The sequence below is a fragment of the Typopeltis vanoorti genome, chromosome 26 (assembly GCF_054136105.1).
Source record: "Typopeltis vanoorti isolate ZY-2024b chromosome 26, IOZ_Tvanoo_1.0, whole genome shotgun sequence".
Classification (NCBI taxonomy): domain Eukaryota; kingdom Metazoa; phylum Arthropoda; class Arachnida; order Uropygi; family Thelyphonidae; genus Typopeltis; species Typopeltis vanoorti.
The window spans coordinates 14,167,748-14,195,215 of record NC_143574.1 but is presented as its reverse complement, the minus strand read 5'-3'; the positions used below and the strand labels follow the sequence as shown (position 1 = coordinate 14,195,215).

At 37.5% G+C, this 27,468-nt stretch overlaps 1 protein-coding gene across 1 annotated transcript in view; it reads left to right on the top strand.

Annotated features, from left to right (window-relative positions):
• The window catches only part of flr (actin-interacting protein 1 flr), a 219,278-nt gene that overhangs the window by 125,189 nt on the left and 66,621 nt on the right, over positions 1-27,468 (top strand). Inside the window, exon 10 of the mRNA XM_090414883.1 lies at positions 14,107-14,188. Within this exon, the coding sequence (XP_090271009.1) occupies positions 14,107-14,188 (82 nt within the window). The remainder of the gene's footprint in view (positions 1-14,106; positions 14,189-27,468) is intronic.

The window sequence follows — 27,468 nt, the reverse complement described above, 5'->3', positions numbered from 1 at the left end:
AGATTTAAATACACAGTGGAATGTTGTTACAGATGTGGTGGATCGATTGCTGAACAAAGAAATGCATCAACAAATAAATATGATGGGTGGCAAAAGAGTAATCATAATGGGGACTTTAATTATCCAGTATTGGGTAGCTATGAAATCTCATGAGAAAAATGAAACTAAATTTATTGAGTTGTTGCAAGACAACCTTCTCAAGCAGCATGTGACAGAAAGAACTCGAGGTCAAAAAGCACTAGATCTGATTATATTGTCAGAGGGGGTTTCAGTTAAAGACATAACTATTCTGTCTCTCTGGTTGGTGACAGTGATCATGTGGTACTCACTTGGAAAGTGGCCAAGTCTATGAATGCTCCAATCAGAAAAGATTACATGCTGAACTATAAGCAGGAAATTATGAACACTTGAGGGATATGCTAGGGTCTGTGCCATGGTATCAGTTATTGGACAGGAAGGATATCGACAGTACATGGAAAGCTTTTAAAAGACACTTAAATGATAACAGCAGGCCAAAAGAGTCAAAGAATGAATTCGAAAGAATAACGCTGAAAGAAAGACTGATGCAGAAGTGATTGTTCAGCTAATGAGTAGCCATTAGTTGCTGCTACCTCTTCACCATATGAGGAAACTCGTGTGCATTTAGAGGAAGTACTAGAACTGTTGCACAAAATGAATAAGAATTCTGCAATAGGAACTGATAGAATATCAGCACGGATGCTGAAAGAGTTTTTAACTGAACTGGCCCTATTCCCTTGACCAGACTATATAACTTGAGAGTATGGTATGTATGGTTAATCCCATTGCACAAGAGTGGTTCAAAGACTGATGCATTCGACTATCGACCAATCAGTATCAGAAGTGGTGGTGAAGATTTTGGAAACGTTGGTTAGGGTTCATATTCAGAAATAGGTTGACAGAGAATCTATACTGTGCAGTGAACAGCATTGGTTTACAAAGGGAAGGTCATGTTTTAGCACTGAGTTAGGCAGTGCACCATAGCATGCACCATATTACTTTTGGATTTTGCTAAGGCTTTTGACAGAATACAATATGGAATACTATTACATAAGTTGGAGAATATGGGACAGGATTATAAACTACTGGCATGGATAAGAGGATGGCTTACTGACATATATCAAAAAGTGATACGTAGTAGATGTGAATCCGCAAAATTCAAGGTAACCAGTGGTTTGCCTCAAAGATCAGTCCTTTGTCCATTGTTATTTAAGCTGTACATTAATAACATTGGGAAGGATTTGACATGTGACATACAACTATTTGCTGATGATGCAAAGATAGGTAGGGTAATCATGAGCCGCTGCAGTACTTGCAGAGTGATTTGAATAGATTGGAATTCTGAGCATGGGAAAATGTATGTCAGTAAAGGCAAAGTCAAGTACTTAGGTGTGATTAGATATTCAATATTGTATTATATTGGTGGGATTATGCTTGAAGAAACTAATGAGGCTGAGGCTCTTGGAGTTTTAGTAGACAGAAAGTTGGAATTCAAAGAGTCATAGAGCAAAAATTGAAAATACAACTCGCAGAATAATCGCAATGCTGAAACAAATCTTGACATGTAAAGATAAGGAAGTCATTTTGCCTCTTTACTTGATAAGATCTCGTTTAGAATATTGTGTGCAGGTCTAGTCTCCTGGTGATTCTGATACAGTAGAGAGAGAGAGTGTAATCAAAAATGATATCAGGATTGTGGAATACAGATTATGAAGACATATTGAGAATTTGTAGGCTGCAGACACTAGCAAACAGGAGAAAGACGAGTGATATGATTGAGATTTACAAACTTCTGAAAGAGTTATACACTATTTCAGTAGATGGAATTTTTCTTTTTATAGTGGGTGGAGAAAAGGATGCAAGTGATTCCATGAAAATTAAAAATGAATGCTGTCAAGGAGGTTAGGGCCAGATTTTTCTCTCATAGAGTAGTGCATTATTGCCATTGGATGTTGTGTGTGCAAGTAGCCTGAATGAATTCAAGAAGAGATATGACAGCTGATGCGAATAGCGTGGCCTCCCTTGATGAGTTTCTGACTGCCTGGAGGTCTGTTTCTCTTAATAATAATAATATGTACATTTGTATAGCATACATATGTATATATGTATATGATGCAATTGTGAGTTATGTATGAATTAGTGATACACACACACACACACACATCATAATTGTATATCAGTAAAAGAAGTATGACATTTTCAGTCTGACCTATTTGATCCTCATTTATGTCAGTGTTAGAAACAGCTTTTGTTATGTCAAAACTAGTGGCATCAGATTTTATTTAATAGTTTTGAATTTGTAAAAATTTTTTGAGCACCAGAAAAAAAAAAATGCCACATTCACTGAATTCAATACGCTGCAGTTATATGGTGTCAATGGGGCATTATATCAAGCAATACTTAGTCTTTATTTGAGTTGTAAGTCAGCAGTTAGAATTGAAGGAAGTACAGGAAGATGGTTTAATGTTAAATCTGGTGTGAGGCAAGGATGTACATTATCCCCTCTGTTATTCATTATCTATATGGATCACATTATGAAGGAAAGTGGTATTAAACCTGATATCAAAATTGGAGATGTTAATGTCAGCTCTTTGCTTTATGTGGATGATGTTATACTTCTAAATAAATCCGCTACAGGTCTGCAAGATTCTCTGACTAAATTCAATTGCTGTTGTAATAGATATGGTATGAAGGTCAGCAATAAAAAGACAAAGACAATGAAAATAGGCAGAATCATTGAAAATGTCAACTGTGTTGTGAATGGAGAACTTGTGGAACAAGTAAAACATTTCAGCTACTTAGGCACGATTTTTACTGAAGATGGTAAATTAAATATAGAAATAGACAACAGAATCAGCAAAGCTGGTATGGTGGGAAGTCAATTGAATAAATTCATATGGAATAAGAGAGAAATTAGTCGTAACACTAAATTAGCTGTATACAAGACAGTGTTCAAACCAGTTTTAACTTATGGATCTGAGAGCTGGGTCAGAAGTAAAACACTTGACCAAAGACTAGAGACCGCAGATATGAGAGTCCTGAGAAAGATTAGAGGCGTGAACAGATGGCATCAATGGCAATATCATATTAAAAATGAGGATATTAGGAAAGAACTTGACATTGTCAGCTTCCAGGAATGCGTTAGCAGAGCTAATCTCAGGTGGTATGGTCACTTAAATAGAATGGGAGGGGAAAGATTAGCAAAACAAGTGTTCTCTGCCAGGTTGGCAGAAAAATGACCCAGAGGAAGACCAAGATATAGGTGGATTGATACAGTACAAAGTGCCCTAGACGATAGAAATATAAGATCTGATAATGTTGGAGTCTTGACAAGTAACAGACTGATTTGGAGGAAAATTGTAGATAGGAAGTTAGTAATGATGTAATTTTTTCATGTAGTACTATCATATTCTGTACACCCCTTTAGGGTACATGGCAGGAATTTGATGATGATGACATTCACTAAATACAAAGATTGCTTTACTTGATGCATTCTGTCTTTGGTTAGAAAATACTCTTCTGTTAGTGGATATACGTGATTTTACATTTTTCAGGAAATGACAATGTATACTAAAATATTAATTAAAAAACTTTAATCAATACCTTCCAATATTTTGGCAATGTTAAATTGCATTTTCTGGGAACATAAAACTATGATATGTGCATGCAGGCACTAAAAACTAGCAAATGAGGCTGAAGAAGGTAACTGGCATTGGTCCTAGAGTCCTAAAGGTGCTCCCTAGCAGGCTAAATTGGTCGTCTTGGCTGTTGGGCTGATGCTCTAAGGATGCAAGCTTTCCAAATTTGGAGTAGTCTCATGCACCCAAATTTGTTGAGATTTGGGAAGTTTTTTAAAGCTGAGGCTGATTCCAGGAACAATCTTTCATATTTATATTTGCTACGGTGTAGAAAATTGGCTTTCTTCCACTGTATTCTGTGGTGGGTATCTAGTTCATGGTCTGCAAGTCCTGAGTGGCTGTATTGGTGAAACCGGATGTACGGATGTAGTCTTTGTGTTCGGATATCCTGATATTAGTTGTCCTGCCTGTTTGGCCATATAGGACAGTTTACAGCTGCAAGAGACCTGGTATACTCCAAGTAGGTCTATGGGGATTGGCTTGTCTTTTGGTGGAGCAGATAAGGGTTCTGGCTTCAGAGGTGCCCCAAATGTAAGGAATGGTGATTGATTTAGCGTAATTTCTGGGAGGAGAGGAGTGTTTTGGTTAACTGGTTTTAATATTTTCTGGATTTTTTTTGGTGTGTGTGTGTGTGTGTGTTAAGGATATGGTTAAGTTCAGTAGTTAGGGCATTGTCAATTAATTTAGCCCTGTTATATAGGGTTTTTATGATCCAATATTGTTGTGTGTGTGTGGGGGGGGTGATTGCTAGTGAATGTATCTACTTATATGGGTCGGTTTTCTGTAAACAGAAAAAGCCAAGGATATCCATCACGCTGGCATGTAATCAGTGTCTAGAAAAGGGAGACTGTTGTTTTCTTTTTCCAAGGTGAACTGGGTTGTGGGGTGTTGATTGTTTAAGTGTGTTAGGAACACATTATCCACATAGCATAGTCAGGGTTTTTGTGGGGCTGAGTTTAGGGAAGTTTGAAGAAGACTTTTTTCTTCAAAATTCTCCATAAAGAAGTTTGTCAGGGGTGGAGAAAGTGGAGAACCCATGGATATATCCTCTATATGTTTGTAGAATTTTCCTTGCTAAACTAAATAGCCTGAGTTCATGGTGAACTGAAATAGGGCCGAGATATCAGGAAGATATTTGGATTGGATGAGATCTAAGGTATCTTTGAGTGGGACAAATGTGAATAAGGGGGGAGACATCAAAACTGACCATTATGTCAGTGTGTTGGAGTGAGAGGTTCTCTATACTTTAACGTGGGTTGAGTTTTTAATGTGTGATGATGTGTTGCTGGTATAATGTGTGAGCACTTTGGCTAATTTGTATTTGGGGGAATCAGTGTCATCTAGAATGGGAAGTAGTGGCACATTCTGCTTATGGATTTTTGGTAGTCCATATATTGGGTGTGTGGGAGGAGGGTTTCTAGAGTTGAAAGGTTTCAGTCTGCTATTCACTTCCTCAGTCCAAGAAGTCACCTTCTTAAGGAGCCTTTGGAACGTTCTGATTTTGGAGCTGGTGGGATTATATTCAGTGGAGAGGGAAGTAGAACGATCTAACAGTGAAGTTGAAAGCTTACCTGTGTAGTCCGTTTGGTTGAGAACCACAGTGGCATTTCCCTTTTCCACTATGGTGATTACTATTTTGCTGTTGTTCTTCATTTCTTGTAGAGCTTTAAGTTCTTTAGAAAGGTTGGTTTTTGGTGGTTTAGCTTTGGTAAGGACTCAGCTACATCCAGTCTGATATTGTTAGCAATATGGATAGGAAGGTTGCGGATACCCTATTCTATCTGTATCATTATTTCTTCAGACTGTATTTTTTTCGGTGCTATGGTGAAGTTGTGGCCCCGTGTGAATGCACTGAGTTTTTCAGGCTTCAAGGTAATGGAAGAAAGGTTAATTTCCGTGTTGAGCGGTATTTGAAGTTCTGAGGCACAGTTCGTTTTTAGATTTTCAAACTTTTTTATGTGCCGACATCATATTTTAATAAATACTTTTTCTGCTGAAGCGCTAGAGATGTCTGAAAGAATCATCCAAAGGTCATCGTTAGAGGAAGAGCTTGCCACTATGCTGAACGTAGTAATGGTGTCCCCTCCTTATTCGTAAATGTCCCACTCAAAGATACCTTAGATCTCATCCCAGCCAAATTTCCTCCCAATATCTCAGTCCTATTTCAGTTCACCATGAACTCAGGCTATTTTGTTTTTTTTTTGGCAAGGAAAATTCTACAAACAGAGGGTACAACCATTGGGTTCTCCACTTTTTTCTCCACTCCTGGCAAACTTGTTTATGGAGACTTTTGAAGAAAAAGCATTGAACTCAGCCCCACAAAAACTGCTACATGGATGATGTGTTCGCTGTTTGGCCACATGGCTTAGACACACTTAAACAGTCAACACTCCAGAATCTTGGAAAAAGGAAACAACAACAGTCTCCCTTTTGTAGACACTCTTGATTACACGCACAGCCTGATGGACCCTTAGCTTTCTCTGACTCTCATAACAGAAGTTTTTAAACATTTCCATACATCAAGAGCAATCACTAAAATATATCCATTGCCTGGTGATTAGTACCTCAGATTGAAAGACAAACCTCACCCTGTGTTTCACCTGGACAAAAAAAAAGAAAAAATCTTACTAGGTATTGCTATATATTTACAGAAAACAAACCCATACAGGTAGATACATTCACCAGCAATACCCCCCCCCCCAACAATATGGGATTATAAAAACTCTATATAACAGGGCAAAATTAATCTGTTCAGATGACAATGCTCTAACCACTGAACTAAACCACATCCTTAACACTTTCTTAGCCAATGGCTACAACCCCGAAAAAATCCAAAAACTATTAAAACAGTTAACCACAACCTCCCCTCTTCATAACAAAGATTACACTAAATTCATCACCATTCCCTATATCCGTAGCATTCTGCTTATGCACATTTGAAAAGTTAACCAAAAGAAATATGACCTGACTTCTTGTTACAAACCATATATAAGAAATTGGCATCCCTTATCAGCTCCACCAAAGACCAGCCACTTCCCCTAGACCAGTGCTTCCCAAACTTATGGATGTAAAGGCCCCCTTGGAAAAATTAAAATATTTCACAGATCCGATCGGAAAAAAAATCGTATTACAGACATATATTATTATTATATTTATTGTATTTATATTCAATACAAAACATACACAGCGAATATTGCATAAATCAAATGCAAATATTACATGTTTAGCATCCTACATACACATTTGACATGGCACACTTAGTCTTAAAACATTTTAAATTTGTTTTCATTTCACAGCCCCTGAGGGGGCTGCAGCCCACAGTTTGAGAAGCGCTGCCCTAGACCAACCTGGAGTATATCGGGTCTCTTGCAGCTGTAAACTCTCCTACTATGGCCAAACAGGCAGGACAGCTAATATCAAGATATCCGAACACAAAGACATCTGGTTTCACCAATGCAGCCACTCGGGACTTGCGGACCGTGCACTAGATACCACCACAGAATACGCTGGAAGAAAGCCACTTTACTACACTGTATCAAATATACATATGATTGTACCTGGTATCAGCCTCAGCTCTAAAAAAAACTTCCCAAATCTCAACAAATTTGGGTGCAAGACTGCCCCAAATTTGGGAAGCTTGCATCTAAGGATGCAAGCTTCCACTAGCAATCATCCCCCCCCTCCACAACAATATTGGATTATAAAAACCTTATATAACAGGGCTAAATTAATCTGTTCAGACAACAATGCCCTAACTACCGAACTTAACCATATCCTTAACCCCCCAATCCCATCAAAAAAACAATCCAGAAAATATTAAAACCAGTTAACCAAAACCCTTCTCCCCTCTTCTTAACAGAAATTACACTAAATCTATCACCATTCCTTACATTTGGGGCACCTCTGAAAAGTTAACCAACATCCTAAAAAATATGACCTGTTACAAACCATATAAGAAATTGGCATCCCTTATATGCTCCACCAAAAGACAAGCCACTCCTCCTAGACCTACTTGGAGTATACCAGGTCTCTTGCAGCTGTAAACTGTCCTATATGGCCAAACAGGCAGGACAGCTAATATTAGGATATCCGAACACAAAGACCACATGTGGTTTCACCAATACATCACTCAGGACTAGTGGACCATAAACTAGATACCCACCACAGAATACAATGGAAGAAAGCCAATTTTCTACACCGTAGCAAATATAAATATGAAAGATTGTTCCTGGAATCAGCCTCAGCTTTAAAAAACTTCCCAAATCTCAACAAATTTGGGTGCATGAGACTGTTCCAAATTCGGAAAGCTTGCATCCTTAGAGCATCAGCTCAACAGTCAAGATGACCAATTTAGCCTGCTAGGGAGCACCTTTAGGACTCTAGGACCAATGCCAGTTACCTTCTTCAGCCTCATTTGCTAGTTTTTAGTGCCTGCATGCACATATCATAGTTTTATGTTCCCAGAAAATGCAATTTAACATTGCCAAAATATTGGAAGGTATTGATTAAAGTTTTTTAATTAATATTTTAGTATACATTGTCATTTCCTGAAAAATTTAGTCATGTGTAACCAACATATGATCTACAAGAATTAGTGGATATACGACAGACTTTTGTTGAAAGTACTGTTCACATTTTATTTATTTGTATTGTAATTAATTGCATTGCCCACATTTTTCTACACCCTAAGGACATTCCAGCCCCTTCAGCTGTCATTTGTATTCTTAACATTTTCACTGCTGAGCTTGAATTTTCTTAAGCACGTTAAAATTGTCTGTTAGCCAAGTTTGACAACAAAATCACTGTTGAAACAACTTTTAAGAGTTGATTATATAGAGAAACCTGTGGAGAATTCATGACTAAAGTTAACACACGTTAAACACAGTAGTAGGTTTTTTATTACGTAAATATTTCATCCTAGATATCTTAGGACATCATGAGTACAGTGGAACAATACTGGGAATGACACAAAGGATAGGGTGCGTACATGCAATGGAATCCAAATTGCGTGTAGTGTCGTGTTGCGGCCTGAACTTAAATTTGATTAAATTGAATTAAATTAAAATTAAATTACAGTGAAGTTATTTTTACACAATTTTGTATGACAATTTCCCATACTTCAGGGATGGCAAGAACATCATTGCGGTTTAGATTTGGTCTGTGAAGTAGGGCCTCAGCACTTTCTTTATATAAGCATTCATATTTATATGAAGATCTGTGTAGGAGTTTTGTCTTTTCCCAGTGGATCTTGTGGTTTGAGTTTTCACTCCATGTTGAGCAAGGCCTGATTTTTGCGGTTTGATGAGGCGGATTTGGTCTTGATGTTCCAGAATGCGTTTAAAAACTGATCTGCCTATCTGTCCATAATAAGAGAGTTTACAGGAGCATGGAACCTCGTATACACCAGGTAGTAGCATAAGTAAAAGTTTGTCTTTGGGCGAAAGTAACAGGTTGTGGATCTGGTTGATGGGTTTGTAGGTGGCAGTAAGATTGTATTTTTTCATAATTTTCGAGAGCCGTTCAGAGATGCCTTTGATATAAGGTATGGGAATCCTATGGGCTTGTTCTTGTCTAGGTCGATGTGTAGAGAATTTGCTGATGATTTTTTGAGTTGTTTTGAGATTGTATCCATTTAGAGTGGCTGTGTTTTTGATTATTTCCAATTCTTGTTTTAGAGAATCCTCAGAGGAGCAAAATCTGTGTGCTCTGGTCACCAATGATTTAGTTTAATTTTAATTTAATTTAATTATAATTAAATTCAAAATTAATTTAATTCAATTTAATCTAATTTAAGTTCAGGCTGCAACATGCCACTGTACGCAAGTTGGATTCCATCGTACGTATGCACCCTATCCTTTGTGTCATTCCTACTATTGTTCTACTGTACTAATGATGTCCTAAGATACCTAGGACGAAATATTTACGTAATAAAAAAACCTACTACTGTGGTTCACGTGTGTTAATTTTAGTCACCTTTTAAGAGGTTTGAATTTTTTGAGCTTGTATTGACATCTGTTGTGAATATAATTCAACTCAACACTTCTCTTATATGCATCTGTTGTGAATTGAAAGAATGTTTGTACTATTGCACATAGCATAAGAAATCTACCAGCCGATTCGTCACATAGTTCATGTCTTCTCAGGAATAGTAAAAATAGTGGGAATCTGTGCATGATCATCACACATCATGAAAATTCATGAAATCATCATGAAAAAAATAGACAGTTTAATCCACTAATGGGGCTCAGTAGATGAAAACATACAATAAGAATACAAGAGCAGTTGATGGGTTAGACATAAGTTCTGTTGAATGTCTGATAAGGCATTGATGTAGTATAGAGTTCATTTTTCACCACCTGGTCATAATTCTAAATTTTCACTAAAAACACAGAAAACAATACTTGCAGATTTTCAATCATAAGAGAAGTTTTTAAATATTTCCATACACCAAGAGCAATCACTAAAATATATCCATTGCCTGATGATCAGTACCTCAGATTGAAAGACAAACCTCGCCCTGTGTTACACCAGGACCAAAAAAAAAGAAAAAAAATCTTATTAGGTATTGCTATATACTGGGGAGGAGCTCGGGTGGACAGGGAGACATGGCATAGCGAGAGTGAATGTTGAAAAGGGCAGTGAATGTGTGTATGAAGATGGAGTACATTGCAATGTGGGTGGGGAAGTTGAGACTGAGCAGGTATATGTGGTAAGTGGTGATAAAGGTGATTTGGCAGGTGTAGTAGGGAAATCACAACCAATGTATGGCTTGGATAGGACTGGCTATAGACCTAAAAATGAACTGCCGTGTTTGTTTACAAATGCCAGAAGTATCGGAAATCAAAGGGATGAAATGGTTTCAGTGATTGAGTTTATTCGCCACAAATCATTGGAATAAGTGAAACATGGTTGAACGAAGATATCTTAACGGGAATAGAAATGGAAGGGTACAGTATTTTTTTGCGAGGATAGAAAGGGCAGGAAGGCAGGGGAATTAAGTCCACATAAGGTAGACAGGAAAGGGGGAAATAGTGGCAATGGTTATGAGGCAGTGTGGTATAACGTGGAAGTTCAGAGGAAGATACTCATAAGAGTCTCTGGGAAGGTGGTGATGAAGAAATGTATAAACAACTTGGATTAGTGAAGAAAGCAAGGGTAATTATTACGAGTGATATTAATTATGGTGGTATAGATTGGAATGAAGAGGTAGCATTTGGGAATAAGGAAAATGTATTTCTCGTGTTCTTGAGAGATAACTATCTAATGCAGCATGTAAAGAGGACCACTGAGGATCAAGAGTTATCATTATAATCATCCAATTCCTGCCATGTACAGGATATGATAGTACCATATGAAAAATTTACATCATTACTAACCTCCTATCTACATTTTCCTCCAAATCAGTCTGTTACTTGTCAAAACTCCAACATTATCAGATCTTATATTTCTATCGTCTAAGGAACTTTGTACCACATCAATCCACCAATATCTTTGTCTTCCTCTGGGTCGTTTTCCTGCTAACCTGGCAGAGAACACTTGTTTTGCTAATCTTCCATTGCCCATTCTGTTTAAGTGACCATACCACCTGAGATTAGCTCTGCTAACACATTCCTGGATGCTGACAATGGCAAGTTCTTTCCTAATACCCTAGTTTATAATATGATATTGCCATTGATGCCATCTGTTCACACCTCTAATCTTTCTCAGGATTCTCATATCTGCTGTCTCTAGTCATTGGTCAAGTGTTTTACTTCTGACCAGCTCTCAGATCCATAAGGTCAAACTGGTTTGAACACTGTCTTGTATACAGCTAATTTAGTGTTCCCACTAATTTCTCTCTTATTCCATATGAATTTATTCAATTGACTTCCTATCATACCAGCTTTGTTGATTCTGTTGTCTATTTCCATATTTAATTTACCATCTTCACTAAAAATCATGCCTGAGTAGCTGAAATGTTTTATTTGTCCCACAGGTTCTCTGTTGACCCAACGAAGTTGACATTTTCAACGATTCTACCTATTTTCATTGTCTTTCTTTTTATTGCTAACCTTTATACCATATCTGTTACAACAGTTATTCAATTTAGTCAGAGAATCTTGCAGACTTGTAGCAGATTTATTTAGAGGTATAACATCATCCGCATAAAGCAAAGAGCTGACATTAACATCTCCAATTTTGATATCATGTTTAATACCACTTTCCTTCATAATGTGATCCATATAGATAATGAATAACAGAGGGGATAATGTACATCCTTGTCTCACACCAGATTTAACATTAAACCATCTTCCTGTACTTGCTTCAATTCTAACTGCTGACTTACAACTCAAATAAAGACTAAGTATTGCTAAGTAATGCCTTGACACTATAACTGTAGCGTATTAAATAGCTTCTCTCTTGGCACCTTGTCATATGCCTTTTTCAGATCGACAAAACTTAAATACAGATCTTTGTTATATTCTCATGACTTCTCAACTATTTGTCGTAAAGTGAAGATCTGATCCTGACTGCCTCTATTTGGCCTGAATCCAGCTTGTTATTCACCAAGCTTTTCTTCCACAATTCTTCTCAACTGTTTCTCAAGTATACTTGCATAAATCTTACCAGGAACACTCAGTAGGGAAATACCTCTGTAATTCTCACATTCAGTTTTATTTCTCTTTTTATATATGGGTACTATGAGAGCTCTACTCCAATCATCGGGAATTCGTCCCTCTGTCCATGCCTTGTGAAGTATGCAGTGCAGTCACTGTAAGACTTTTATATCACCATACTTCAGCATTTCTGGTCGAATATCATCTACTCCTGCTGCCTTTCCACATTTCAAGCCTTTGAGGTCTTTTTCTACTTCAAGTAAGGATATGCATGTCTGACTGTATGCCTGTTGAGTGTTTTTTTTACCACTGTGCTATCACTGCTTGTTTCATTTAGCAATTTTTTGAAGTAATTACTCCATACTTCAAGGATATCTTTTTCTCAAGTTGTCATGTCACCTTTATCATCAATGGGTCAAAATGTCCTTGTACCCTTCTGCATTTAGATTTCAGTGTAGTGTTATGAGAGGGCCAAGTCCATTCCATGAAAAACACCCCTGCACTGTAATGACACCTCCTCCAAATTTCACTGTTGGCACTACACATGCTTGTAGGAATTGTTCTCCAGGCATTCACCACACTCAGACTTCCCATTGAACTGCCACATGGTAAAGCATGATTCATCACTCCAAATCGCACATTTTCAGTTGTCCAGTGGCATCGTTCTTTACACCACTGCAGGCAGTACTTAGTATTCAGAGGAGAAATGTTTGATTTATGGGCAGCTGATCGACCATTGAACCCCATTCCTCTTAACTCTCGACAGCCAGTCATGGTACTGGCTGGACAGTAGCACTGCAGATCTCCCAGGTGATTGTTTCACTCAATGCCTGGCAATTTCCATGAACCACTTTCTTCAACCCTCAGTTGTCCTGTGTGTCATTAAATATGGCCTACCCGACCATGGTTTTGTTGTGGTTCACAATCACAGCACCAACTGTTGACTCGGGCAACTTGAGGACGGTTGAAATGTTTCTGACAGATTTCTTACTGATGTGGCAACCAATAACTAGTCCACATCCACGTTCAAAGTCACTGAGCTCCCTTGACCTATCCATTCTGCTCTTATTTCTTATCACTGAACAACACACACACACACATACACACAGCTCCGTGCCTCCTTTTATACCAGTAAGCGAGGTCGTAGTGACATCTAGATGTCAGTTTATGAATTTCAGAGGGGTATCCGGATACTTTTGATCAGATAGTGTATAATGCATAGCATTATACAAGTAAAAATTCTACTCTCTTGTGCCCAAGATTTCCTAACTCAGGAATTGGAAGAAACAAAAGTTCTAGAAAATTGTCATCTGGATGATTTGAAAAAAAGTTATAATTAAAAATTCTTTGTATAGCATGTTCTGAACTCGAAGCAGTTCGTTCAGTCAGTGTGATGTACATGTGTGTGTGCACACATGCATATGCACACACAAATTAATATGGTCTTTTCAGTGTCTAAAATATACATTAATGAAATTATTAATGAAAATAGTGATAAAATTTTATCGCTGAACTCCAGCTCACATTGCATTCTGACTTTTTTCATTTTCTCGAAGTATGGTTGAATAACCGTTAATATTAGTTTTTGGTCTGAATCATATTTATTATATAGTTGAGTTTTGCTTACTGTGAATAATAGTCATCCCTTACTATAGCAAGCTCTTGAATAGGCCTGACCAACATCCCTCCCTCCCCTTCCTTAGGCACAGTGTTATTCTAAAAGAAATTCACTGTAACACTTCCTGTGAGTCCTACTAGTTTGCTATAGTGAGAGTTGACTGTATTTTTTAAAATTTATTTATGAATATTTTATTCTAAAATATGAAAACCATATTTTTTCCCTTACTTTTCAGGGTCATAACAAATCCATTACAGCACTCGCAGTCAGTTCTGACAAGTCAACTTTATTTACTGGTAGTCATGATGGCTATATCAATATCCTTTCATTAATTTTTGAATCGTTACTGTCATGATTTTATCTTAGTTCAGTATATTTTAATCTTGTTTACATATTTCTGGAATTGAAACAAAACAGAGAAATCTAAAATTGTTTCACTTAACCAAATTTAATGATTACAACCATATGTACACAGACCAATGTTTTTCTGAGGTCACATCACACCATGATGTGTCAGACATGGATATCAAGTATATTACTTAACAAAGTAGTTCAAAGAATTGTAGTATCATATACTGTGTTATTTCTCGCTGGGCTCTACACTGGGCTATATCTGTGGCTGGTTGAACTCTAAAAATGTATTCAGGCCAGGCTATGTTTCACATATGTTGTGCATCTGGCAGTAGTATGCTTGACTTCGTAACATGTCCCTTCCACTTTAGAGCAAGTGAGATTTGACATGTATATGTTGAATTATTGTTACATTGCTGTTTAATTATACACAAACCGCATGCTTATATTGCCAAATTTCCCCTGGTGGCAGAATTTTGTACTACTTTTTTGTCTTCTGTAAATCAAAACTCCATGTTCCAGAGTGTACTTACCAAGTTGGTTTGAATTTTGTCCCATACGTTTTTCACTACAGGACTCTGAACACCTACTCTTTAATTATAGCCACCCTGTATAATGACACATATAACCTATCTTACTACCTGTAATGTCATGTGAATCACATGATATGCTTCATTGTTATACTTGAATCTCTTCTTCCTATCATGGATTTTAAACCATGTGACCTCTTACAGTCTCATAGCATTGCTTTCTTGATTTTCTAGTTCCTCTTTTACCTTTATTTCATCTATACAGTAATTTTGGTAGTCTATTATTGTCCATTCAATTAAGATGTTTTACCCATTTTTGCTTATGTATAATAATGTAATTTCATATTCAGAGATTGTAAAATTTCTTTTTTTCTTTTTTTTTTTTGGTCCCACATAGTTTTTTCAGCTACTTTTTTCTGGTTTTTTTTCTATCTGTTTATAAAGTTAGTTCCTGCACATGAAGTAGCCCAAGTGCATTACAAAGTTTGCTGATTTGGTTATTGGTAGGATTCTGAGTAATCTTGGTAAATGGTTTGATCTTGTAATAGAAGGGAAATTTTTCTGTTATACTCTGTGTTATCCATGACTACAATAGTTTTCCTTTATTTGCTTTTGCAATGGTAAGCTAGGATTTTAGGGCCTTGGTTTTAGCTGAGAGAGTTTGGCTCTCGGTAGTGTGGAGAGAGAACTTTTAGTAGGAGTTTATTGGTATAATCACTTAAGAAGGTGAGTACACTTCTCTCAGTACTATAAAAAAAAAAATCCAAATATGGAATATTTTAGGCACTATAGCAAAATCATGTTCTTTGCCAAGTGCTGAAATTTTTGTTGCAGTGAGGGTCATCCAGATATGTTCACTACCCTTGGCTCGTTTTTGTTTCTGTGTATGTGAATCAAACTTGCAGTCTTGGGTGCATCTAACTGTATTGTACAAATAGCAAAGAGAGACTGTTATACCTAATGTTGAGAAGGTCTGTGTTTAAGATCAGGGATGTTGTCATTTGAAGCCTGGAGATGTTGCAGATATTGAGAATGAGATCCAATTTGGTGGCTCATGGTTGAATAAAGCAATTAAATGAAGGCAAGGCTAGCATTGATGTAAATACAATGAGCACCCTGGCGATTTGATGGTTTCTTCAAATGTAACAAAGATGGGGATTATATTTGTGTCATGGTATTGTTTTAATAAGGAAATCCTTGCTCATAGCTTACCTTGTTGAACTGATAGCGTGCTGAGTTTACTGGTCTTTGTGGGAAATTCTTCCTGTGAAGGATAATTAAACTAGTTTTTAATGCCACTTGTGATATAGCAACCATTATTAGGAACATGTGTTCACAAGAAAAAGAATAATTTTATTATTAGAAATATGGCAGAGCCCTACCAGTAGCCAAATCAACAAACTGAATTCTCCACTCAACGTGATCATCTGGGAAGAAGATACCGTAAAAAAAAAAAAAAAAAAAAAAACAACGATCCATTTTGGAAGAATCCCCCAAAAAATTCATCAGAATTCCTAACAAAAATTAAAAATTTATCCTTATAACCATTAGACTTCATGGTCAGTTTTGATATACAGTCATTATTTACTGGTTTGCCTCTTGCTGACACTCTTCAGCTGTTTTCAGAGCAATTTCCTCCAGACATACTGAATTACAACTGTCATGCACTCAGGCTACTTGGGTATAGAAACCAATACTACATATAAATTAAAGGAGTTGTGATGGGAGGCTCCCATCTCCTACAACAGCCAAATTCCACTTAAAACATCTTGAAGATGATTCCCTATTCTCTACAATGCAATTGAACCTTCCTTTTGAGTATGCTATATGGATGATGTTGCCATTTTGCCAGAATCAGAAACATTTTTACTAGCCTTCCTAACCAAAATTAACAGTCTATACTCATGCATCAGTTTCACAATGGAAAAAGAAACAGATGAAAATTAGTCTTCATGGATATCTTCAATTCCCATACACCCCCATCTGGAATACTTACATCTCTTCACTGTTACCTTCACAGGCTGTTAAATACAGCAAAATTCAGTCCATGTAAAAAAAAAAAAAAAAAAAAAAAAAAAAAAAAAAAAAAAAGCATCATCAAATCTTTGCTCAGTAGAGCATGTTATCTGCTTTAATCCCAAGAATTTCTGACAAGAACTGGGCACCATCCAAAACATAATGCTACAGAATGGCTCCACCTCAAGATAGTTTAAATGCATCCTGGATACATACAAGCCAGTTGCTAATAACTCTAAACAGCCATCTTTTAGGCAATTGCAAACATTCTGAAATGATGGTTTAATCCCTACTTTCTTCTCTATCACAGAATCCTCTCCTGGTTACCATCCACAAAAGATAACAAGCTTCCCACCCAGTGTTTATCAGATTCAAAGTGATTGTCTCTGCTCATTCTTTGAACAAACTTTCAACGCCTTGTAAAAGTAATGTGTCACACGGCAACAAGCTCATCTAAATTAATAACAGCGATTAACAATAAGTTCAAGGACACTTGCCCCAGTTGCACATATGTGCTCAACCAGATGTAACATTTGTCCAGAGAGAACAGTCATCTTCGAAAACAACTAGAAGAAAACACCAAAATGCAGAAAGCAATTGGATTATAGACTACAAACAAGTTAAATAGGTGAAATCAAGTGAAGCCACTAGTATCCACCATGGAAACCAGTATGCAGACACAGCATAGGAAATGTGCAAAACCCTTGGGTCAAATATATGCCTCACAGAGCCTTGCATATCCACTTCACCAACATCCGTGGCCTAAACTCCAACCTTAATAGTGTCCACTACAACCTTCAGTCTACCAAATCTCACTTACTCTTTCTGGCAGAAACTCAAATCCCCCCCCCCCAGCACTATTTATCTCAACCTTCCAAACTACACATGCTTTAACTCTTTTTGACCTAAGGGTGGTGTCCGCACATACATCTTTTTTTTATGTATGTGCAGATTTTTATGTATGTTGGGCCCATATACAGTAGGTTGGCTGGTCAACCTATAGTACGTTAGTACCGATATGGGTGATGGGTTGTGAAAGGAGAAACTTGTTTACATTTGATTTGAATGCCTGTATATTGTATTCCTTGGGAAATACATCAGGGGGAAGACTGTTCCACAGTATTGCAGTAGCAGGGATGAATGAGGAGGAGAAGAAACTTGTTCTGTGGGTTTCGAGGTGTACTGTAAAAGGATGTTGGGCGGCAGATGTACCTGTTCCAATGGGTTTGGTACAGGGTGGGGGAATTATTGATGCTGTTTCAGATGAACCTTTCCCGTGAAAGTATTTATAGAATATACAGATTGCGGAGACCAAGCATCTATGTGAAAGTGGGGGGAGTGAGTTGGTATGGGATGGATCATTTATTAGTCTAATTGCTCTCCTCTGTATTGAGTCAAGCATTTTGAGGGAGTTTTTTGGAGCTCCACTCCAGATATGAAAGCAGTATTCAAGAGTTGGGCGGATTTGTGACTTGTATAGTGTTAACAGCTGTTTAGAGGTGAAGTAGCGTCTTGAGCGAAAGAGAAAACCTAGTTTTTTGGAAGCTGAGGATGCAATGGTTGTGATGTGTTTATGCCAGGAGAGGCTTGATGTCAAGGTAATTCCGAGAAGAGAAATTTCGTCTTGTCTGTGAATTTGAATGTTATCGAAAACAATGCTGGGGGAAAATGGTTCTTTTTTGCGAGAAATAAGACAGAACTGGGTTTTACTAGTGTTGAAGTTGACAAGGTTGTCTGAGCCCCATCGGAGGATGGCTTGGAGGCCGGAATTAAGGGCAGTGGTGGTTGATGTTCTGTGGGTTGAAGTGAGTTGTGTAGAGTAGGGTTTGTCAAATGAAAGGGAGGAATGTAGTGTGCTGTCATCTGCAAAACTGTGTATTGGGTTAGAGGTCAACTGAAGTAGGTCAGTGAGAGAACTGAGCCTTGAGGGGACCCTGGCATTAGTTGGATAGTGAGAGGATAGGGAGCCGTCTACCATCACACATAGTGTGCGTCCAGACAGGAAGCTGGCAATCCATCTGCAGAAGTCCTGAGGCAGTCCAAATGATGGGAGTTTGCTTAGTAAGCCTTTGTGCCAGACTCGGTCAAAGGCTTTGGAGATATCAGGTGCAACTACTTGGGATTCGCTGAATTTCTCCATAGCGCTTATCCAGTGATGGGTGATGTACGAGAGTAGATCTCCTGTTGGAACGGCTTTGGCAGAATCCGTACTGGTGGTCGCTTAATAGCTGGGTAGATTATTCAAGGTAGATTAGGATTTGAGAGTTGATGATTTTCTCCATTACTTGAGATAGGGCGGTAGTTAGATGGCAGTGATTTGTCACCCTTTTTAGGAATGGGTTGAATATAGGCCAGGTTTTGGGATATATACCAGTGGAGTAAGAGAGTGTGTATAGGTGAAATAGGTTAGGAGTTAGTTCAGATGCACAGACCTTCAGAATAATTGGAGGAATTCCGTCTGGGCCAGAAGACTTTTTTTGTGTCTAATTTAGACAGCAGGTTTGTGATGTCTTTTTGGCAAAAGGATATAGGAGCATTGTATGTTAGACAGTTGGAATGAATGGAGTCCATTTGCCATTGTGTGTGCATTGGAGGCAAAGTGCGATGTCAGGAGGTTAGCTTTTTCTATGGGTGATGTTGCAAATGAGCCATCTGGGTATGATAGAGGCGGGAATAGTGTATGGCAAAAGTTATGGCCAGTTGCCTTGGCAAGGGACCAAAAGGCATGCTTTCCATTTGGACAGGCTGCAAGCTTCCTGCTTTTTGCCCGTTCAAAATCTGTTTTGGAAGTATTGATAGTTTTCTTGCATTTGTTTTGGGCTTCAGTGTAGGCATTGAATGAGAATGGTGTCCTTGATTTGAGCCAGTTAGCATACCACAACTTGAGCCAGTTGTGGTATGCCTGATTTTTCATTTGTACTGCCTTGGCACATTTTTTGGAGAACCAGGATTTAGTTAGGGGACGGCAGGTCTGAGTTGAACAGACAAGGATGGGCTGGCAATTTCAGATTTAGCTGACCAAATTGTATTCTTATTGCCTTAAACCAAAGCAGTTTGATTTTAGAGTTGCTCTTTTCAAATTGCTCTTTTTAGAGCAATTTGATTAATAACTCATCTCTTATCAACTCAAGCCCCCCCCCCCACTTTCGCAAATGCATTTGGTTTCTTCATGATGTGTATTCTATAAATATTTCCATTACAAATGCTAATAAAAAAAAATAGCAGCAATAATTCTCCCACACAGTACTTAGCCTGTTGGAACATGTGAAGCTGCTGGCCAACATCTTTCACAGTACACCTTGAAACCCACAGAACAAGTTTCTTTTTCTCCTCCTCCATATCTACTACTGCTGTATTGTGGAACAGTCTTCCCCCATTGTGTTTCCCAAGGAATATAATATACAGTTGTTTAAATCACAAGTAAACAAGTTCCTCCTTTCCCAATCCACTAGCCATATATGGTACTAATATACTATAAGTTGATCAACCAGTCTCTTGTGTATGGGCTCAACATAAAAAAAAAAACAAAAAAAAAAACAGGACATTCGATCAAAAAATGAGTATAGAAACACCAGTCTTAGATCCACCATAGTTAACCTGAAAAGTCTAGCCTTGCACAGCATGGGATCGATGCTGATCACAATATCCTCTGGTCCAGTACTCACATTTTATATCATTATTAGTTTAAATTTGAGCTGTTGTGTAAAGAGTGCTGAAGCACTGATTGAATGAATGACTCCAATTTTTTTTTTTTTTATGTCATTCATTTTTTGTTATTTTCATTATCTATTTTTATTATTTTATTCTATTTCAATAACTTATTTAGTAATTAATAAAGATTATTTAAGCCAAATATATGTAGAAACTATGAAAGTTTTGTAATTTGATCTGAGAGCTTATGAGAATGCAATCCTTTGCATTGGGGTTGCCTTAGCTTGCACTACTTAAAAAAACATGGGCATTGCCCATATGTTTGTATAATTATTAAGCTTAACCAGTTTGAAACTGCTGTCAGGCCAGTGAAACTTTTATCAAATGCACTAATTAAAGGTGAATATATGGATGATTGAGTAGTGCTCGTGTTCTTTTAAATAGTGTGCAAACTAAGGCAACTATGATGCCAAGGATTGCATTCTCATAAGCTCTCAGGTCAAATTATGAAACTTTCATATCATAGTTTCTACATATATTCGTCTTTGAAATAATGTTGGATCCTTAATATCCACTACTTCTATGTCATTTAATTTTTTTTATCTGTAAATTCATTTCGTTTTGTAACCACCCATGTTGTGGCAATTCCCTCACATGGCTGAGATCTGTGAAAAGGAATAACTTTTGTTCTAGCTTTATGTTGTGATTGTGCACTGATGATGGCCTGTTAGGTTCAGGCTGACATATTTGCAATAATAAAATTATCTTCCTAAAAATATCCTTCACAATATGATTCTGCCATTTCTGTTGTCTGTTGACTAATTTTTCTCAGAACTCATGGTTTCTTCAGTTCTTGATCAACTGTTTAATTTCAAACCGAACACTCAGCTCCTTAAGTTAAAATTGATGTGAACACACTCTTACATACAGGTAGTTCAGTGTTTGACTAATTTCTCTGTTTAGGTGTAACAGAGACATTATGACCACAACTGAGCATTCTTAGCTTCTTCTCTAAGCACCTGCGATGATAAATTTGTGACCATGTGATCTCATCGAAGTTGCAGTTGATAGTACATTTTTCCCCTGAAACTTCAGAGATGTCATATAGTCTACAGTTCAGGATTTAAAACCTTAAATAATTCTACATGTAGATCCATTATAGTGCTGTTTAACCCGATAAGCTGTATGTGAGTAGTGCCAATTTGTTCCCATAGGAGTTCCCATACTAAACTCACCCATTGGTTAATACTGTGTGCCTTACCGGAATGTAACTATTTGAATTTGAAAAATGTTTGATGTCTGGATAATTTCAGCTTACTGAAATGTTGCACATACAGTGTCATCTCTGTAGATATTCATAATTCTAATAGACAAACTTAGGGTTAATGTTATAACTTATTTTACTGGTATTACGACCTCCAAACAAACTAAATTATTTAGTTTGTTTGGAGGTTAATGCAAACCATACTACCTCCTCAGGTTAGGAGAATCCTTCATAGCCATGGAGATCCAAAACTGGTTTATATTTCACTTGATTTCAAAACTAGCATCTTTTTTTTATTATTATTATTACGTAACACCTCCAGGGAGTCCAAGGACTCATTGAGAGAGGGCACCAACTCTTCATCTCCACCAACCGCAAGTACCTTCATTATCTACACCAATGCCATCTACCACCACCACCACTAGTATTTTCACAGACAATCGCAAACATCCATGCCCATGGCAGAATTCAAACCTGCAGCCAAACGGCTGCAGGTTTGAATTCTCACTATGGTTTGGGGACATGACCCAAGGGGACATCAACCAACCAACCAGGCCAGCGACACTGAGTAAGTGAAACCATTCAATTTGTACCGGACCAAAAAAAAGATAATACATCTGTGTAGCAGATTAATGCAAACTATACCTCTTCAGGTTAGGAGAATCCTTCATAGCCATGGTTGACTCTAAAACTAATCTTTCTGACCTAATGACTTCTGTATAACACATTGGTTATGTCGAAGTCATTATATAACACTTTGGCAGTACTGAACTGTATCACATGCATCATACTTTGAAAAAATAGCAGTTATATGATACTTTTTGAAATAGTACTAGATACATTTATCACACACACATTTGTGCTCTCCCCCCCCCCAGCCCTCCTCCCAATTTCCATGTGAGACACCTGTTTGTGGTGGAGGGGACCTCCCCAAGTGTAATACTGATGCTTTTCATTCTTATTCATGTACTATGCTTTTCTTCTTATATTCTTTGCTCTATTTCTCCTGAGTCTTTTATGCTATCCTATCTTCCAGACTATCACTGCATTCCAATACCTCTCCACCATGTTTGCCATGCAGTACGACCCATGGACAAATGGAAAGGGGAAATCCTTGTAGTATCACATTACTTTGGCCTCTGCTTCAGCAAGATGGGCAGTCTGGATTGCCTGGTCATGATCAATTGACTAGGGGACTTGCCTGCAAGGGTCAATAGCATTGCAGTAAGTCTCCTTCACCATGGTTTGGGGACATGACCCAAGGCTTGCTGTGGTGCTGGTATAGCATCCAGGGCAGCCCTGGCATCCTGCTTCCAAGTGCAGCCATTGCTTTCTGGAGAGTGGGCATTCATGTGTTGCTCTTTGGTGGGTGGGAAGCTCTGATGCTGAATCAAACTCCTTCTGAGAATGATAATTTTTCGTCCTCTTGTTTATTAGGACCTTCAACAGGCCCTAACTTTGTTCAGAAATCATAGAAACATCAATAGAAAACCAAACTAAAGCAGAAGCTGCAACAAATACACCACTTTTCTTAATTCTTCAATCATTGGGAAAATCTACTTGGAAAAAGTCTCCTTGTTCTTTATCCAGAAAGGTTTGGAAGAGTTGGCAGGATCTCCAAAATCTGTAAAGTAACTTGATTCAGGAGATATTGAAGCAGAAGCAGTAGCACATCAGAAAAATTACTTCATACAACATTATCACTGGAATGTGCCAATTATTGTTACCTCCCCCCCCCTAAAAAAAAGAACTGTTTTAAAGCCATAATAAGGAGGTATAGTAATAAGGAGCCATGATAAGGAGATATACCTAAACTCAAGCAGTGACAGCCACAAGAAGAGTCTTCTTACATACAGATGGGCACCTGGTTACCAACAGGAACATCATCCTTACCTCGAAGAAACCAAAACCACCAACACCTGTCAAAGCAGATTATCTCAGCTGTCCAGTAAGACTATATCCCGAACTGTTTGCACTGCTTTAAATGTCAGAAATGTGGTTATTATCCACCTGCCTGTCGTGCCTTTGCCATCTGTACCTGATGCAGCAGTAAAGACCATGAAAACAAAGATTACAAGCACAAAATACTAATTGTGAGAGATGCCATCCAGATCTTCCAGGCCTACCAAAGGTGGAAGAATGAAAGGGAGATCCAAAAAATAAAACAGCAATGCATCAAGAAGTGAAGAGGCAGTTTTTTATTATTTATTTTTATGTTGAGCCCATACATTCATTCTTATTCTTGTACTATGCTTTTCTTCCTGTATTCTTTGCTCGAGAGGTTGGTTGATCAACCTATAGTACATTAGTACCATGTATGGGTTGGGAATGAAGGAACTTGTTTACATTTGATTTAAATGACTGTGTATTGTATTCCTTGGGAAACACAACAGGGGAAAGATTGTTCCACAATACAGAAGTTGCAGGGATGAAGGAGGAGGAGGAGGAAAAGAAACTTGTTTTGTGGGTTTCAAGGTGCACTGTGAAGGGATGTTGAGCAGCAGCTGCATGTGTTCTAACAAGCTTAGTACTAAGTGGGGGAGTTGTTGATGCTATTTCAGATGCACATTTTCCATGGAAATACAGGGTGTTCGGGATAAATTTGACATATTTATAATTAGTTATATTTTTCCGTAAGTTACATGTATTAACACACACTTCTCTTCATTTAAAAGTTTGGACCCTTCTTCATTCACATACAAGATGTCAGAAAGGATGGATAGCTGGAACCCACCTGAATCATGGAAGAGAATAACTTGTATCATGATGATTCGTGCCCGCCATCAAAATAAGGATATTACGACTGCTGCCCAATGCTCCCTGAATACAGTAAAAACAATCAGGCATGAACTAGAGACTTGCAATGGTGACTACGAGGATGTAGCAAGAAGAAAGATCCCTAGCAGACGATCTGATTGCGTTCGTACAGCAGAATTCCTCGCAAATCTGCAGGAACAGGTGTTGAAGAACCCTGGCATTGGAATTCGGGCTTTGTTCGTGGAGTTGCTAACTGTAGTCAAGCCCTGGATAACAAGGGTAGCCAATGGTAGGCCGTATGTATGGCAGCAGGATTCGACCCCTTGCCACACCTCTGGGAAAAGTCAAAAATGGTTGTCTGAAAATTTCTACGACTTCACCAGTCCAAATGTTTGGCCTCCAAACTCCCCAGACCTTAACCCCATGGATTATTTTGTATGGGGCGCAGTTGAAAAAGACACCAATCGCACTTCCAGTAATACAAAAGCCCAGTTAATGGATAAAATTAAAACAGTTTTTGCGGCCCTTCCCAGGGAGACTGTAGCATCAGCTTGTTCGAGGTTCCGAAGCAGAATTGAGGCTGTGATCGATGCTAATGGTGGTTATTTTGAGTAAATCTTGTTGATAATATTGTAATTAACTCTGCCTGTAATGTTTTTTGTCAATTCATTAAATTTAATAGATACAAAGAAGATTTTCTTTTTCCTTACGAAACTGTCAAATTTATCCCGAACACCCTGTATTTGTAGAATACACATATTGAGGAAACCAAATGTCTTGCAAAAGCGAGGGGGAGTCAGTTGGTAAGAAATGGGTCATTAATAAGTCTTATTGCTCTCCTCTGTTTTGAGTCAAGCATTTTGAGGGAGCTTCTAGGGGGCCCCACCCCAAATGAGAGGTGGTTTGACTTGAGCAAAAGAGAAATCCTATTTTTTTTTTTATTTAAGAAGCTGAGGATGCAATGGTTATGATGTGTTTATGCCAGGAAAGGCTTGATGTTAGGGTAATTCCAAGAAAAGAAATCTCAAATTGTCTGTTAATTTGGGTGTTGTCAAAAATAATATACTGGGAGAAAATGGAAAATGGTTCTTTTTTTTAATGAGAAATAAGACAGAACTGGGTTTTATTAGCATTGAAATTGACAAGGTTATCTGAGCCCCATTGAAGGTTGCTGTGGAGATCAGAATTAAGGACGATGGTTGTTGATGTTCTGTAGGTTGAAGTGAGTTGTATAGAGTAAGTTTTATCATATGAAAGGGAGGAGTACAATTTCATCTGCAAAACTTTGTACTGGATTGGAGGTCTATATAGTAGATGAAGACAAAAAAAAATGTTTAACTTAATTATATTCATAATAGATGTCTTTGCATGCTAATAAAATTGAAACATGTCTGCAATGACTTTAAATGCAGAAAGTCTGCTCAGGTATACTCAAGCTCAGCAAGGATACCATTTTTCAACTACTCAAGTTTAGTATTGAAAAGATTAATTAGGATGATATAAATCCAAGTTTCTTGGTTTGATATAATTATCAATGGCTTACAAGTCATTGAGCCTAACACATTCAGGAGATGATAAATAATAATACAAGACTTATGTTAGTGAGTTGGTTTAATAAATATCTGTGGAAGAAGAAAGAAAAATCAGAAAAATTACTGCCAAATCACGAAGTTGGCAGTAATACAAATTTGCTAAAATTGAGTATTCAACTTAATTTTAGCGAATGAAGCAGAGCATTTGGTTAGGGAGGGTTTTCATGTTTTTAATTAAACATGAAAAATAAAGATATTAGTATAGAATTAGACATTATTGATATTAGAATGTGTAAGCCAGGATAATTGGAAATGGTAGTTCACTTAAACATAATGGGAGATCAAATATTAGTGAAACAAGTGTGCGAAAGAAGAAATAACAAGAAAAGACCCATAGGAATATAGTATATGAATAGATTGATACATTTTGGCATGATTTAAAACCGGCTTGTCCAACCCACAGGCCGCATGCGGCCCAGGATGGCTATGAATGCGGCCCAACAAAAAATCGTAAACTTACAAACTTTATGAGATTGTGACTAAAAAATATCATTAATAATACTACAAATACAATTTTAACATGCTATTAATTTATAAGCAATGAACTTTTGAATTTAACATGTTCTTTAGCAATGAGAGATTCATAAAATCGTTCTCAAATAATTGTATTTATTCAATATTGCCGCCCTTGCGAGTAGTTACTTCTCGACATAATAAATGGTGCTAGCACTCTTGCTTCCTACTTTTACTACGCAATAGATGTCTCTCTATGTGCACCATGGGTACGCTGGTACGGCTTTCAATGTGCAATTGTAAACAGTTGAGTTGACACTGAAGAAAGATGCAGACGTTACGTGTGTTTGTGGTGATTTGGCGAGTAATTTTTTTAGTAGTAAAAATTTGGCGATTTGGTGATTATTAAACCTAGTTTTCTGATTTTCAATCTATTTTTTTTTTTAATTCCAGCATGGCTTCCACAGCGTCTCGAAAACAGAACCAAAAAAAAAAGAAAAATTATAGAAGAAGGAAGATTGTTCAATGAAAAGTGGACAGATGACTACTTTTTTGTCGAGGCTAATACTAAGGCAATCTGCTTAATTTGTAGGAATTTGTGCCAGTTTAAAGACTACAATTTGAAAAGGAATTATACGCAAAAACATACTGCGAAATTTAATGCGTATCAAAGAATGTGTCCTAAAGACAAAATAGCAGAACTGAAAAAGAAAGTCTATCATCTCAACAAAGTTTTTTTAAAAAAATAACAACTGAAGTGGATGCTATTGTAAAAGCTAGTTATGCGGTTGCAAACTTGATAGCAAAAAAATCAAAACCATATGCCGATGGTGAGTTTATTAAGCAATGTATGGAAAGCATGGCAGATATAATTTGCCCTGATAAAAAAGGGGATTTTTCTAAAATCAGTTTGTCTCACCAGACTATAGCCAGGCGAATTGATGAAATAGGAAAATCTGTCGAAAAAGGTTTGGAGAGTAGAG